At 38.0% G+C, this 15755-nt stretch overlaps 1 protein-coding gene across 3 annotated transcripts in view; it reads left to right on the top strand.

The window, feature by feature from the left end:
• klhdc1.L (kelch domain containing 1 L homeolog) overlaps positions 1–15755 on the top strand; it is a 42958-nt gene that overhangs the window by 25911 nt on the left and 1292 nt on the right. The window contains exons 1-12 of one of the 3 annotated variants that reach the window (XM_041573042.1): positions 2358–2625; positions 4744–4814; positions 5626–5743; positions 5831–5946; positions 8773–8851; positions 9220–9303; positions 9381–9461; positions 10050–10108; positions 11327–11439; positions 12701–12773; positions 13772–13922; positions 14895–14979. In XM_041573042.1, coding sequence (XP_041428976.1) covers positions 2527–2625; positions 4744–4814; positions 5626–5743; positions 5831–5946; positions 8773–8851; positions 9220–9303; positions 9381–9461; positions 10050–10108; positions 11327–11439; positions 12701–12773; positions 13772–13919 — 1041 coding nt within the window. In that variant the 5' untranslated portion in view covers positions 2358–2526 and the 3' untranslated portion in view covers positions 13920–13922; positions 14895–14979. Of the gene's footprint in view, positions 1–2357; positions 2626–4743; positions 4815–5625; positions 5744–5830; positions 5947–8772; positions 8852–9219; positions 9304–9380; positions 9462–10049; positions 10109–11326; positions 11440–12700; positions 12774–13771; positions 13923–14894; positions 14980–15680; positions 15734–15755 lie in introns of those variants that run through there. The other 2 variants (XM_018230518.2, XM_041573043.1) reach the window with 2 other exon arrangements.

Here is a 15755-nt window from a genome sequence, read left to right as displayed (position 1 = left end):
GATTATGTTATAGAATGACCAGTATTATAGTTTTTGAATGATTTGCCTTCTCCCTCTGAAGTATATCTAATATAAGTAATTAAAAAAAAAAGCTTCAGCTTTTAAATGGGGGTCACTGACCCCATCTAAATGACAAATGCTCTGTAAGGCTACAAATGTATTGTTATTGCTACTTTTTATTACTATTCTTCATTCTCAGGCCTTTTCCTATTCATATTTCACACTCTTATTCAAATCAGTGCATGGTTGCTAGGGTAATTTGGATCCTAGCAACCAGATTGTTAAAATTCCAAACTGTAATAAAAACGCTAAATAACTCAAAAACCACAAATAATAAAAAGTGAACACCAATTGCAAATTGTCTCAGAATATCACTCTCTGTATCATGCTAAAAAAAAACAAAAAACTCAAAGGTGAACAACCCATTTACGCAGGCCATATTCAAGCTGACATTATCTGCTGATTTGACTGCTCTGGACTCACCAGGCAGCATATAGCCGTCTGTTGGTGCCAAAATGGGGGGCTGCAGAGACGTAACTACAGAGAAGCAGACCCAACAGTTGCGGGGGGGGGAGGAGTGAGCCCAGTATGGTCTAATAAATTATCAATTTCAGTATATCATGTTGTAATTCGTCAAATTACCATTGTTTTTGGACCCGAAATTGAATTTGCTGTGGGACCCAGTGACATTTTGTTACGCTACTGGGAAGCTGACTGATATTTGCTCAGGAATTTGTCTAGAAAGATATCTTATTGGACAGGTTGGATAAAGCCTTCAAGCAAAAGGATGTATTGGGCCCGAGATATAAGGCCCCCACTACCAATTCATGCATCTACTCAGTAGCGTAACTAGAGGGGGGCGGGCCCTGGTGCGTGATGCGCAGCCGGGCCCCGCCCACCTCCGTATGGCCGCTATTAAATGGCCGCAGATATTTAATGAGACTACTTTTATTCTATGCTAAGAAGACAGAGGCCCCTCACCTTCATCACTTAGCAAACGCATCGCCATGATCAATTCACAACTAGAACTGTACAAGCTCACCCACCTTGCCAGGGAATGCTGAACAAATTTGAAAACATGAATTCCATGGATTGAATCCCCTGCAACCTCTACATAATAAACGTCAAGACTTTCCAGCTCTCTCCCCCTCTTTCCTCCTTTCATTTCTTCCTCCTAACACTTTAAATTCAATAAAATAATACTTTAAAATAAAATCTGTTTACTTGATGACCTCAGCAAACAGTTGGATCGTTTTGGGGGTTCTTTATTAAACTCTGAATGCCCAAAAAACAAAAAATCATGTTTTTTTTCTATAAAAGAAAAAAAAGTGTATATATATATATATATATATATATATATATATATATATATATATAATATATATATATATATATATATATAGAACTGGAAATGCCGGCACAGCACGTATACTGGTATAAGGTGCCTGGGTGCAGAGCTATGTATTAGTATGCATACCTCCCAACTGTCCCTTTTTCGGAGGGACAGTCCCTCTTTTGACAGCTCAACCTGCAGTCCCTCATTTGTACTGGAGAGTCCCTCTTTTCTATGCACTGAACAGCCAGAAAAAGAAACAAAGTTTCTCACTTAATTGGCTTTTAGCAGAGAGCCCAGAACAGCTAACAGGTGCAAATAAGATACTTTGTAACAATTTTGAGACACAAAAACACAGTTTAGATAAGGAGAAATATTTTCAAACTTTCATAAACTGCCAAATTTTGTAAAACAAACAGGGTTATTAGGGGGTGTGGCCACAGAAAGGGGTGTGGTCAAAAAATTTGCTGCGCTACGTGCGGGAAAAAATTTGTAGTCCCTCTTTTTACTTCCAAAATGTTGGGAGGTATGTAGTATGTACAATTATGGACTTATGGAGAAAAAAAGGTTTTTCTTGTGCGCATATGCGCCGGGGGCGCCATGTGCGCATGCGCGCCAAGGGGATGGCGCACAGCAGAGCACATCGCCACACGGTGCACACAGCAGGGGGACGGGGGCGCTGGACTGCAGTCCTGCTGGGGCCCCGAGCCCCCCAGTCCGACCCTGCATATTGTGCTATTTTTGGGCTACTTTTGAAGTGCCTCTTGGCTAGTTTTGGGCTGGTTTTGTAGCTGACTTGGGCTGGTTTTGAAAATTAGAGCTGGCAACCCTGCTGTTCATTAAACTTATAATAAAGGCTGTTTTACTCTGTATGTATGTTATAGACCCTGAAGCTTTCAGCAATGAAAATGTAACCAAAACATATCAGTGTGTAGCACAACAGATATTTACTTCTGTCGTTGTCTCTCCTCCCACCACAACATGAATAAAAAGAATAAAACTTTATTGGCAATTATTGCTCCTAGTTCCAACTTCGAAAGAAATATTTGCTGAAACAGAGTACAGGGTCAGAACGCGTTATGCAGAGTGTCCCTTGTCGGCGCCGGTTGGGGGGTCTTCGGGTTGTGACAGTTGTGGGAATCGCGGTTACAGCTCTCACAGCACCTGCGCTAAGTACAGCGCAACACTAGACAATGGCTGCGATACAGCAACTGTACTGCGTGGCTGAGGAGAGAAGCGGTCACTGCGCTGCCATGGACCATAACAATCTCTTTGTGTGGGGCGGTTATGTGGTAAATTGATTTTCTTTTTTTTATCAGTAACACAAGTTTCGCACACACTATACATATCCATAATAAATAATATGCGCTCTTCTTCTGGCATGGGATAACCCTTTACTTAGCGTCACAGATAGAGGCGTGGCCGAATACTGAGCGCTGATAGGTGAAAGTGTGTGTGGGGTGAAGACGAATGTGACACAGTAAAAGTGTTGATGGTTTTGCCACCTTGTTGTTTATAGTGATTCCTTAGCAGAGTGATACATACTACACACTGAGATAAGTACTGTCCGCTATCCAAAATATACTATATGGACAAAATTATGGTGAAACCCATTCTAAATATTGGTATTGGCTATTTAAAGGGGTGGTTAATCTTTATGTTAACTTTTAGTATTTTTATACAATGGCCAATTCTAAGCAACTTTTCAATTGGTCTTCATTATTTATTTTTTTATTGTTTTTTTAAATTGTTTAACTTCTTCTTCTGACTCTTTCTTTTAAATGGGGTCACTGACCCTAACTAAAAACACATGTCCTGAAAGTCTGTTATTGCTGCTGTGTATTTCTCATCTACGTATTTAAGCCCTCTCCTATTTGTATTCCAGTCTCTTAGTCAAATGAATGCATGGTTGCTAGGGTAACCAGGACCATAGGAATCAGATTGCTGAAATTGCTGCTGAATAAAAAGCTATATAACTAAACAATCTAGAATATTAAAAATGAAAGCCTATTGCAAATTGATAGAATATGACTCTCTCTCTCTCTCTCTACATCATAATACAAGTTAACTCAAAGGTGAACAACTCCTTTAAGTCACACCTTTTATTGCCACTACTGGCGCTACTGCTTCATATAAACACATTCTTAGAAATGACATGCTTCCTACTTTGTGGCTACACTTTGGGAAGGCCTTGCCCTATATGAGAGGGATATAGGGCAAAAATCTTGACTGGCATACATTGAGAGTGGAAAATCTTGACTGGCATACATAAAACCCTGATCTCAGACTAACTGATTAACCATGCTATGCACTGGAATGCCGTAAATGATCCAGGTTTGAATATCCAACATGAGTGCCCAATATCTGCCATAAGAATGGAAGTGGAGCCCATCAACAATGTTCCAACATCTAGTGGAAAGTTTTCCCAGAAGAGTATTAGCTGCAAAGCGATGACCACCCTCATATTAATACCCTTGCACCTGATGTGTAAAAATAAAGTTAATTGGTTTTGTGCAACTTGTGCATTTTCAGAGTGGGGGTGCATCACTTCTGCACATTCAAAATGGGGTTCATTGGATGCAAGCTTGGTGCATATATTGACACAGCTTGCTGTTGCGGCACTCTGCAGTCCAGGGTGGTGGTACTTCCAGGCTTCCTTAGCATCAGCAGGCACATTTGCACACCATTCATCACAAGAGGCAGGAAGGATGCATTGGAAACCACTTGGAAGTGCAGGAACTTGTTTGTAGACAAGTACATTAATGAATTGCATCAACATGTGCTCTCCACTGTGTTTATTCTAGAGCAAATGCAAATAACTTTTTTAGGTCTATAAGACCATTCCTTATTGAAATTTAAATAACGCACTTGCAGTGATTGTACATTATATTATAGGACAAGGTAAGCACATTTTACTGGTAAGGGACCAAGATGTTAGCCAATCCCTCACTTGCTGCAAATAGTATATTGAGAAAAATTTACTTTCAGGGCGCAATATTCTGCGTCTGTTTCAACTGCATAGAAACATTGCATGCTTTGGCCACGTTTTTGACTGTGATGTATTTTGTCTGCTTATTATAATGCAAATGCATTGAGCGCATATTCAAATGAAAAAAAAAAACACCCTAAGTGTATGTAGCCAAGCCCAGCTCATCTGGTCTTTTGATATGTGACTGATGGGCCAGATCTCACAGTGACGGGTTGTTACCTAATAAATTATTTCCACTGTATTTTCATCCGTTTTTCTCCTAGGGGGGCCATAACAGCCATCTTTTCTGCTCTACCCCAAAACCAGCCCAAATATTCATCTGTCAGCTCAGATTTGCCCATTTATGGGCAGTTTACATATATGGTTTATTTTTATATAAATTTATATATAAATTATGTTAACAAATACCCTTTTTCCGTAGACAATTGAAGAAAATGAAGTGTACTTACCAAATGATGAAATATGGATCTATGATATCGATAGTGGTTTGTGGTAAGCTAATAGCAAAGTTTTCTTTTCTGTTATCTAAAATTTCTACTAATTTATTGCAATTTTCGCTATTGGGACAGAGGCATTTCTAAACCTGTGCACAATATTGCCCCATCACCCCTCACACAGGGAGGTAAAAAAAGAAAATTCAACCAGGGTTTGTTGTTATGACTCAAACTGTCATAGAAACATTATGTTATACAGCCCACTGAGATGCTCTACAACTCCTTTAACAAAGGAAACATTTATGAGATTTATGACAATTCAAACTGGAGTAACCTGATAGATTCCTATGCATTTTTTAGTTATTCAAATTTGCTGACTGACAGGAAATTGTTTTAATGCACTACAACACTTATAAAGCATACCCTGCTTTGATATGTGCCAATTCATCTCTAGCACAAAACAATAAAAGCCTAAACAGGGTCAGACTGGGCCTGGTGGGCCCCCGGCCCTCATTGGCCCCTGCCAGCCCAGACATGCTCCCCCGTTCAGCTGCCCAATTAAAAAAAGATCTTGTGCGGGGTGGTAGTTTAGAAGTCCGGGGGGGGGGGATATACACCATGCATGGATAATTTTTTTGGTATGAAACTTCAGTACATTTCACCTGTTCTATGGGCTAAATCTCTAGGCATGCTATAGCTGCTATAACAGAAATTTACAAAAAATAGATTGTGTAAGATATCCGTATACTGTAAATGCAGTTTAAAAGTATGAGCTTAATCGTTAACTTAAGGACTAATCCTTTGCTATTCTAATAATGCAGTGATCTAAATATGCCTCAGATATAAGTCTTGTTTATTTTAAAATACAGGACAATGCGCTTAACAGATGGTGATTTGCCTCCTTCAATGTCAGGGAGTTGTGGAGCATGTGTTAATGGCAAGTTTTATATCTTCGGAGGATATGATGACAAAGGATACAGCAACCAGGTATTTTTCATGATCAGTAGTTTTATTTTCCATGCCAGCGGTGTTAGAGAATGAGTGTTAAGTCATTCCTGAAATTTATTTTTAAAGCTCTTCTTTTTGGATCTTCATTCAAGTGGACAATACACATGGAAGCATATTAACAACTTTAAAGGCCAACCCCCCACAGCCCGAGATAAACTTTCTTGCTGGGTTTATGATGACAGGTAAAACATCTTTATAATAGTTGGCTATGCTGAAAAAAGTTATGTTACAATACAATGTATGTACTGTAGCTATTGCACCAATTTTTGCATTTAGAACCTGGCGAGGCAAATTGTGCCAACGCCAACAGGCCAGAACTCGAGATCACCATTAAAAAAGGGACCCCTTATTGGCAGAAAGCAGCTTTCCATTGTGTTTTGTGTTGCATGCAAAGATACAGTTTACTGTCTCTTGTATTTCACCACCGTGTAGCATATGTGTCCCAGCTGGAAATCAGCTGAAATACTTTGATTCAAATTAAACATGTTACATAAAGGATGGGTCAACGGAAAGCCACAAAACATTCACAAAGGCCATAGATTTTCATAATAATAGGCCAGTAGAAGAGGAATAATAGGGGAAGGCGAGGGAGGAAACATAGAAGGAGGGGTTTTATGCAAAGTTGCCCATACACAGCCAACCATACATGACATGTCAACAGCTTATTGGATCACGCATGTGCCCAAAATAATGGGCTATCCAATTGATATCTGCCCAAAGATCAACAGGTTAACATTTAAAAAGATGGAAACCGCATCTGGTTGTTATTTTTTATAGCCCTCTCCTGACCAGCCTGTATAGCCCCACATTGTGTTGTAATTGTTGGCTATGGGGTTTAAGCTCAGTCCTAGTTTACTAAGCAGTACAAATAGAGCAGTAAATGATCTTCAGAATCACACTAGGGTTGCCACCTTCTGTCCTGTAGAACTCCGGTCAGGGGGCGCAGCTGCAAAGTAATGGAGGTGGGTCCATGATTCAACAGGGGGTAGGTCATGATTTCAGTGGCAGAGCTATGACGTGTCGATCGGCGATTGGCTGATCACCACGTCAATCATAGAAAATCCTGCATGGTTTTCCTCATTTTGAAAACCGGGCAGACAGTTATGACCCGGACAGCCCTTCAAAAAAACAGTCTGTCTGGATCAAAACCGGATAAGTAGCAACCCTAATTCACAGGGAATTTTTTCGTGTCACATTATACTGAAGTTCACCAGCTTAAGAGAAGCAGCTACTTGTTGTGACTGTAAAATGGCAAAAAATACCCTGCTATAGACAGTACTGAGAATTGCCTCTGCTAATAAACACATAGGGGCAAATTTACTTACCTCCGAAAATCCGCCATCGTTGGCTTTGTGTACATCTCAACACTTCGCCAGGTGTAAATTCGCCTGGACAACGCAAATTCACGAAGATCCGAAGTTGAGCACAGGATACTGAATGCTTGCGAAGTTGCGCTAGCAATAACACGATCAGCAGTTCGAAGTTACGCTAGCGTTGGCTAATTTCCATACGGCGTGCAGTTAAAGTACAATTGACGTATATGTTGCAGCAAATACATTACACTACACAAGGCCAGCGAACCTTAATAAAATAAAATAGAGGTGTGATATTGCCCTACACATGTGCCCATTGTATAGTTTATGTGCCATATGTAAGGAAATGTAGGGGGGAAGCCGGGTATCCTAAAAAAAATTTACGTACTTTTGCAGGCTATCACCCTGAAAAAAGAAAAAGACGCCAGCGTTTTTTGGGACTTAGAAAAATTTTCAACAAAATTTTAAGTAAGTCCTATCTACTGCATTGCACTTCGCCTGGTCTGAGGTGGGGAAGGCAAGTCTGGCGATAGAGGTAACAGTAAAATCAAAAACGTAGTGAATTTGCGTAGTAACGCTCTTTTGCCAGAGCGAAAATTCGACTGGCGTTAGAGTGCGAAGTTGCGCCAGAGTCTATCTCCTTCACTAGCGAAATTACGCCAGCGACCATAAGTAAATCGGCAGAGTGCCGAAATTACGTCGCGCCAGCGTTAGCCACTTCGCCCTTTAGTAAATTTCTCCCTTAGTCTTACCAAAGCCAATTATCACTATTGTCTATTTTTTAATCATAACAAGTAGCTGCAACTAGTAGCTCCGTGTGTCTTCACCCCAAGAGTAGTTTTATCTCCAATTCATTTGCGCAATGGGTGCCCGCCTATGAGATCTTTACCTTGAGCCTACTGACAACTTAAAAAGGCTCTGTTTGCCAACCCTGCTTCAGAGCTCAAAATAAGTTATTTTGTTTAAAAAAAAAGATATAATTTACTTGATATATGCATATGTCGGTGTATATGTCTGTGTATAAAAATGTATACATTGCATGATTGAGAAAAAAGGATAAAATTGTATTGATCTAGGGAAATATTTTTCCATTGGTTTGTTGTGCTAGGCTGATTTCTACTATATTTTAAACATAATGCTGAATACAACTTATTCATCAACCAAACAAAACATTTTAAGTAGCACTCCAAACAGGTAAAAAGAAGTGTTTGTTGATGAATATTTAACCTGTGCAGAAGGGTACACAGCTTGCACCCAACACTTCAAAAAGTGGCATTGTGTGTTTGTTTAGCTCTATCACATATTTGTGCAGTTAAATACACAGTATTGTTACTCATTATTGTTACTGACAATTGGTTTCCATAAAAATGATTGCCTTTGCAAGCAGTTATAGGTGGGTTTCTGCCATTTTATAATACTCATGATAAATTGATATACCTTTATTAAATGTTCAGTAGCTTGTTATATAAGCTAATTTCCACTGATAATTCATCTATTTTTCAACAATGATTTGGTGTACTGGCATATTTCTGTTGGTATGTACCATCCTCAATCTAGGGGACTGCTGCACCCACAACCATTGCTCACATAGAAAAGTAGTGGTTTCAGCATTATGTTTTTACTGCTGCTTACCTCCTTGCCCACAGTTAGTAAATGAACATAAACTGGAATGAGAATAATTTTTTTCTTCTGTAGGTTAATCTACTTTGGTGGATATGGATGCAGAAAACACAATGAACTAAATGACTGCTTTGATGTACATGATGCATCATGGGTATTTAAACAAACTTTTAGTTCTCTCTCTATCTCTCTCTCTTTCTTTCTCTCGCTCTCTTTTTCTCTGTCTGCTAAACATCATAATGTTGACACCAGGATGCTGCTTAACATTTGGGTAAGGTTATTTTGTTGCAGCCCCTGGCCATGCTTCTTTTTAAAGTGGATCTAAACCCTGAAACTATTTTAGTACATTGCAAGTATGTGCTGCATGTAGCCTGCTGGAAAAGAATGGTACCAGACAAAGTAAAGTAAAGCAAGTACCACTTTGCTTTCAGCCCATAGCATGCATCCTGGCGATCACAAACAAAAAATAATGTGATGTAGTGCAGCTAGGTACCAGCAATAAAGCAGCAATTTTCTTTGCAGGAAGGCCAGATTTTCTGGGGTTGGAACAATGATATCCATGTTTTTGATACAAGGACACAGACGTGGTTTCAGCCTGTTGTAAAAGCAAGTACATTTAATTTCTACTTGTTACTAATTTAAAAGCAGTTCTTCATTTAACATTCCTTTCTTTCTGTTCAAAGAATTCTCCACCCCAGGCACGAGCAGCTCATTCCTGTGCTCTGTTGGGTAACAAAGGATACGTGTTTGGGGGTCGTGTTCTGGTCAGTATTGCAATAAATGTAATGTATAAGTGGGCATTGGGCAATGGAACTTAGTGGTTTATAAAGCACACAAAAAAATCCCATATCTATGTGAAGAAATGGAACTTAAACCGCATTTAAATGGGTTTTAAAAATATAGAAACTCCATAATATTTTTCACATTAGTGGGCATAGTCCTTTAATCATATAATAATACACCTTCATTTTTTTGTGGACAAACAAAAATCTAGGATTTTGCAAGAAACATTTTAAACATTTTACGTTCTAATTTTTATTGATGCAAATTAATTTAAATATTTAACAGAATTAAAAAGAACATTCACTTCTTAAGCCCCATTTAGAAATGCCCTAGGTGCTAGTTCTATAGCACATTACATTACAAATAGCATTTGCTTCAAGGGCATAGCTGCACTTTGCACCCCTGAAGGCAAGGCAGCCTTGTTCTTTCTGCCCTGACATGGCTTATTAGCACCTTGTGTCCTCCGATGCACCAGAATGACATTTTAAATATACTAAAATGTGTGCAAATAAAAAAAAAATAATGATCTTGAAAATATCTAACAATATGTTGTTTATATTTTCTTTTAGCAAACAAGAATGAACGATTTGCATTCTCTGAATCTAGACACATGGACATGGTCTGGAGGGTAGGTAAAGTTAAAAAGTATTGCTTTATGACTAGAGGTATTCTGTAAGCAACACAACTAGAGTCCTGCATATCTGGAAAAAAATTAGGTATTGGACTCTTGGTGGGTACGTACATTTGGGGTGCCGGTATGATCTCTGTCTATGGGTTGTGCCTGGTGGAGCATTTTGTTCTACTTCTCTTAAAATAGCTTCTCTGCCCCCGTTCCACCAACTCTCATATATATTATATGTGTTTAAGCATGTGGTTTATATTAAGTTTATAATCAGTTAAAACTTATACTACATATAAAAGATTCATGAACACAAACATTGCACTTTAGCAATGGAGACTTTTGAAATATGACTATTGTAGGCAATATTACCATGTGTACGTAATGTATGTTTTCCAGAGCATAACTTAAAACCTGAATTTGATAAAATCTGTATATGTCATAAATACTTAGATACGATAGTTATGTGTAACGTTTCAAACTGCATTCCTGTTTGGTGTGTGTGTGTATATATATATATATATATATAGATAGATAGATAGATAGATAGATAGATAGATAGATAGATAGATAGATAGATAGATGATGTGATGTTTCGGTCCTCTCCAGGACTGAGAAAGGTCATTGGCTGTATATGCACACATGAATACAACGTTTTGTTTTTTCACTAAAATCCTGGTGTTGCTGGTCTTTTTGGATGTTGTATGATATTTTACCATGCACCTGGGAAGGGAACAAATAAGCAGTGTGCCACCCTACTGACTTTGAATGATGGATGATTCACGACACATAAAGAAATAGTAATAAATGGCTTTATATAGCATACAGTGTAAAATTATAAGATAAAGTCATGACCTGCAAAAGCCAATAGGCGGTTTACTAAGGCGAACCATATGCAGGCCTCAAACACTACCATTTGATTATAGTAGTTTATAGTTTATTTTAGTTTTGTATAATATTGCACTGTGGTACTTGCAAGTGACCCATGTATGAATGATTGGTGAGATCAAAAGACACAAAGTTTTCCAGAGGCACAGAAGCCCATAGCAAGCAATAAAATATTTGCTTTTAAACAGATGACCAGTATATGCTACCTGCTTAGGGGTTGCTATAGATGACTAGACCACCTGATGTCAAATTTGAACCTCTCTGTAATGTTCCTTCTGTTTCTTCCTTTTTTTCTCATGTTAATAAATGTTATCCGTACTTTTCAATTCTATACTTTAGTATTCAAATTAATGGAAGGACTCCAAGAGGTAGATCGTGGCATACCTTAACACCAGTTGGAGATAACCATCTGTTTTTGTTTGGTGGCCTAAGTGAAGAAAGTGAACCTTTAAGTAAGTAAATAACAGATCTGTAGCTACCAATACATTATATGAATTCTGTGTAATTTTGGGCCAGATTCAGTTTGACGAGAAAAATGTATCTCCAAATTGAGTTCAGACTTGTATTGAGTTTTTATAAGGTAAACCATGGTATGTTTTTTTTTTGTTTTTTTAAAGGTAAGTTTTATTTCTTATTTTAAACACAAAAAGTGAGATGGACACTATCAAACTCAGGTGAACTTTACATCTGAAGGCTAGGTTGGGACCCTCGAGGATAGGTAGGAGAACAAACCATGAAGGATTTCATAATAGGAGATGGATTCAGTTAAGACGTGCTATAAGGGGTCGGGTCAATGTCATTCCACAAGCCCCAAATTTTATCAAATTTTGTTGGTGTCCCATGGTATGTTTTTTAATGGAGTTGAATAACTGCTTATTGCACACTGAGTATGTGCTGTTTTCTGGCAAGTCCGGATGTGAGACAGAGGGACTGTGTGTGCTCATCGGCAGAGAGTGATATTTCTGTATGAGAAGGTTCCAAAGAATATTCTAGAGTATATTCTCGTTCATGTTTTTATTGAGTTTTTTTCTTGAATATTTTCCCAATGTACTTTCTCCCCCACATATAGTGCTCTAACCTGCATGCAATACAAGCAAGTCTCCAACAGAAAGCTATTTCAGGCAGGTTAAGGTGATTTTACAGTTTATTTTGGTTTAGGGAGGCTTGATTTTTGTTGAGATAAAAAGCGAAAAATCAAGAATATGATAATATGTAGCAAGTCCTTATTACAATTTCTCATGGCTATACAGAGGGCAATTTGTAATTGCTACATGATGTCCTTTAGGTTAATGCCACACACAGCGGATCTCAACTTAAACATAACATAGGGTGAAAATCCACTTCTACGACAAGAATCAGCCTCTTCCCTGCCTGCACCAAGAATCATTGAGTCAACCTGGGTGCAGGCACATGTGGAGGGTGTTGGTGCCAAAACCCATGGGTATGCATTTCAGAGCTGAAATCCACTAATCCACTGAGTGTGAATGCACTGGGGCTGATGCAATGATTCCAAGTGCAGACAAGGGAGGGGATGATTTATCCACAGGCTGGGATCCACTGTGTATGGAATTAGCCTGTACTGTCGCAAACTCGTGTTATTTTATTTTCATATAGTTTTCCCATAATCTGTTACTTAAATCAGTTATGTCTCACTGTGAATTCAACACATCAGAAGCAAACAAGGTACTTTGAACATTCTTATTTTTTTTCTAGGTGATGGCTGGATTTACAGTATAAAAACCAATGAATGGGAGCAGTTTCAACATTTGCCAAAAGATAGGCCAAGGTAAAAAAAAATGTATCAAATAGCTTGAGGCATTCATTTGTTCTAATAATGGCAAGTCTTGAATAACGTTATTGTTATTGTTAAGTCAACGATGCTTTGAAAAGTCGAAGTTTTATAACAAAATATGTCACTTGCTCTGCATAAAATCTTGGTACAGAACTTATGTGTGCATTTCCCATAGAAAATATGAACTGCAAAGTTTCATGGTTAATTGACACAATGTTATTTTTCTATATGTTATACTTTCAGTTACAATTTCTTTCTTTTGTTCAGCTTTCTTCTCAGGGTGTGACTATATTATTGTGCATTTCCCGCTTACACATTCTAAACTGTTTTAACTAAATGCTTATTTGCACCCAGGAAATCTGGCACTGGTTTTGGCAGATCTCTTCCTGGTTGCTGTTTATATATAAAAAAGAGAGTGCGCACTTCTTTTATTTTATATAACTGTATTACATTTTCTGTCCTTGTCCCCAGCTTTAAGGGAGTGTAGCTTTAAATCTGCCTTCACAGGACTTTATCATCTGTTAAAATATTAATTTGAAAATGTATAAATACAAAGCAGCAAGGTCACAGGTAATGTTTTTGTTTAAAACCCTATATTATAAACAAATTTCCATATGCTGATTTAGAAATGAGCCCCAAATACAGTCATCTGTCAGTCACATTAAGTCATGAAACAAGAAGGTGTAGTGCTCACGTGTGTTTAACCTACTGAACATTTTAGAAATTTCCTTTCACGAGCCCTATACAAATGATTTACTTCCAATGCTTTACTTAAACCTGCTGGACAGCTCCATCCCTGGACAGCAGAGCAGAACAAAGATATTAGGAATAAATAATCATGTTACATGCTTTGTTGGAAGGAATTATACTTATAAAAGTCAATGTAACTACAAAGCAACTAGTACACAAGTAACTAGGGACACTGATGGTTGTTTTTCTAATGGTATACTATTTCTGCATATAACTCCCTTTAAACTGTTTTGCTAAGTTAGAGCAGCAGTGAGGGCCATTGTAGGAATACATCAGATAGAATATCAACCAGGTCAAGGCAGGACAGGCACCCCAATGTTCTTCAAGGATCATGCCCAAGCAAGACATTTCCTTCCGCAGATAGAGCACAGCCAGCCCTACAACCAATAAAAGGTGAGGAAGTGAGGTTTGTTCCCTGCTAAGCACTCTAGTTCATTACAATGTTCTAATATGCAATCAATAGTCTACAGTATATCTGTATCACTGAACTTGTCTTTTGGCATATTACACACAAATGATTTGTTTTTCATTTTGTTTCTATGTGCACAGTTACACATACAAAGGTTTTGTTATATATATACTCCTTTCCAAATGTCCTTGCATAAGAGAAGCCATAATAATGTTTTTCAAGAGTATAATGCCAGCTGAAAAGAGCAAGTGAAGACTTCACTTTATTACTATAGTTTAACATGACAATAATCTCATATATTTTAAGCACTGCAAAATATAATTGTGCCAATGGAATGGACGGCACTCAAGTGGAGTGCCGCCCATTCCTTTGGCACAGTTCGAGTTAAGCGGTGGGGACGCTGCGGGCAGAGCACCCCTGAAGAGGTTTTTGGAGCTGCCATAGGAGGGGGAGGCTGAGCGGTCTCCTAGGAGAGATAGAGTTACAAAATATAATGTTAGCTGACTGAAACAGCTAATATAATAGCATCATATATAATGATAATGACATAAAGAGGTAGAGTATCTTGATACAATGTTAATATATACAGTCATATGAAAAAGTTTGGGAACCCCTCTTAATTCTTTGGAGTTTTATTTATCATTGAGTTTCAAAGTAGCAACTTCCTTGTAATATATAACATGCCTTATGGAAACAGTAGTATTTCAGCAGTGAACACTTTTCAGAGGAGAGTCAAACAGAAGCACAACTTGCAATTGGCCACCTTAAATACCTTTTCTCATGATTGGACACACCTGTACTCAGATGTTCCTGGGAAATGAAAGTCATACCACTGTTATCTTTTCTGTGGAGTTTATTATTATGCAGACTGAAAGGGGTTCCCAAACTTTTTCATATGACTGTAATTATAGAAAAAAATATAGTTGTTTTGTACTTAATAATGTGTTTTGTTCTAGGTTGTGGCACACAGCCTGCCTTGGAAAAGAAAATGAAGTGATGGTCTTTGGTGGCAGTAAAGATGATTTACTTTCTCTAGACACAGTTAGTATTTTTTTTTTTTGGTCAGTCAAAAACCATTGAATTGGATTAGACCTTTATTGCAGCAGATAACTTCAGTAATGCTCACTGAAAAGAGGCAATTTACTTAAGGGTAAGGCCACACTGGCCCAGTGTTTCCTTACCCTAAAGGGGTGGTTCACCCTTAAGTGAACCCTTAGGGACAAATTCATTAACTGGCGAAAATCCTTCTTCTGACTCTTTCCAGCTTTCAAATACGGGTCACTGACCCCATCTAAAATACAAATGCTCTGTAAGTCTACAAATGTATTGTTATTGCTACTTTTATTACTCATCTTTCTATTCAGTCCTCTCCTATTCATATTCTGTCTCTTATTCAAATCAACACATTGTTGCTAGGGTAATTTGGGCCCTGACAACCACATTGCTAAAATTGCTGGAGAACTGCTGTATTTAATGCTAAATAACCACAAATAATACAAAATTAAAACCAATTGCAAATTGTCTCAGAATATTACTTTTTACATCATACCAAAAGTTAACTCAAAGGGGAACAATCCCTTTAAGACATATGAAGCAGTGGTCTAGAAGTAAGGGATCATTCATCTGGCTTGCTTTATCTTCTTTCTTTTCTCAGTTTGATATGTTCTATTATTTATATATTCAGCTTTTTTTTAGACACATAAAGGGAATTTTATTAACTTTACATTTCTTATATGTTTTAGGGTCATTGTAATGATTTGCTAATCTTTCAGATTCAGCCTTACTCACTTCTCAGGTATGTCCACATGAGCTTAATC

Source organism: Xenopus laevis, chromosome 8L (genome assembly GCF_017654675.1).
Source record: "Xenopus laevis strain J_2021 chromosome 8L, Xenopus_laevis_v10.1, whole genome shotgun sequence".
Taxonomy (NCBI): domain Eukaryota; kingdom Metazoa; phylum Chordata; class Amphibia; order Anura; family Pipidae; genus Xenopus; species Xenopus laevis.
The sequence above is the reverse complement of the archived record's forward strand: the minus strand, read 5'-3'. Positions and strand labels throughout refer to the sequence as shown.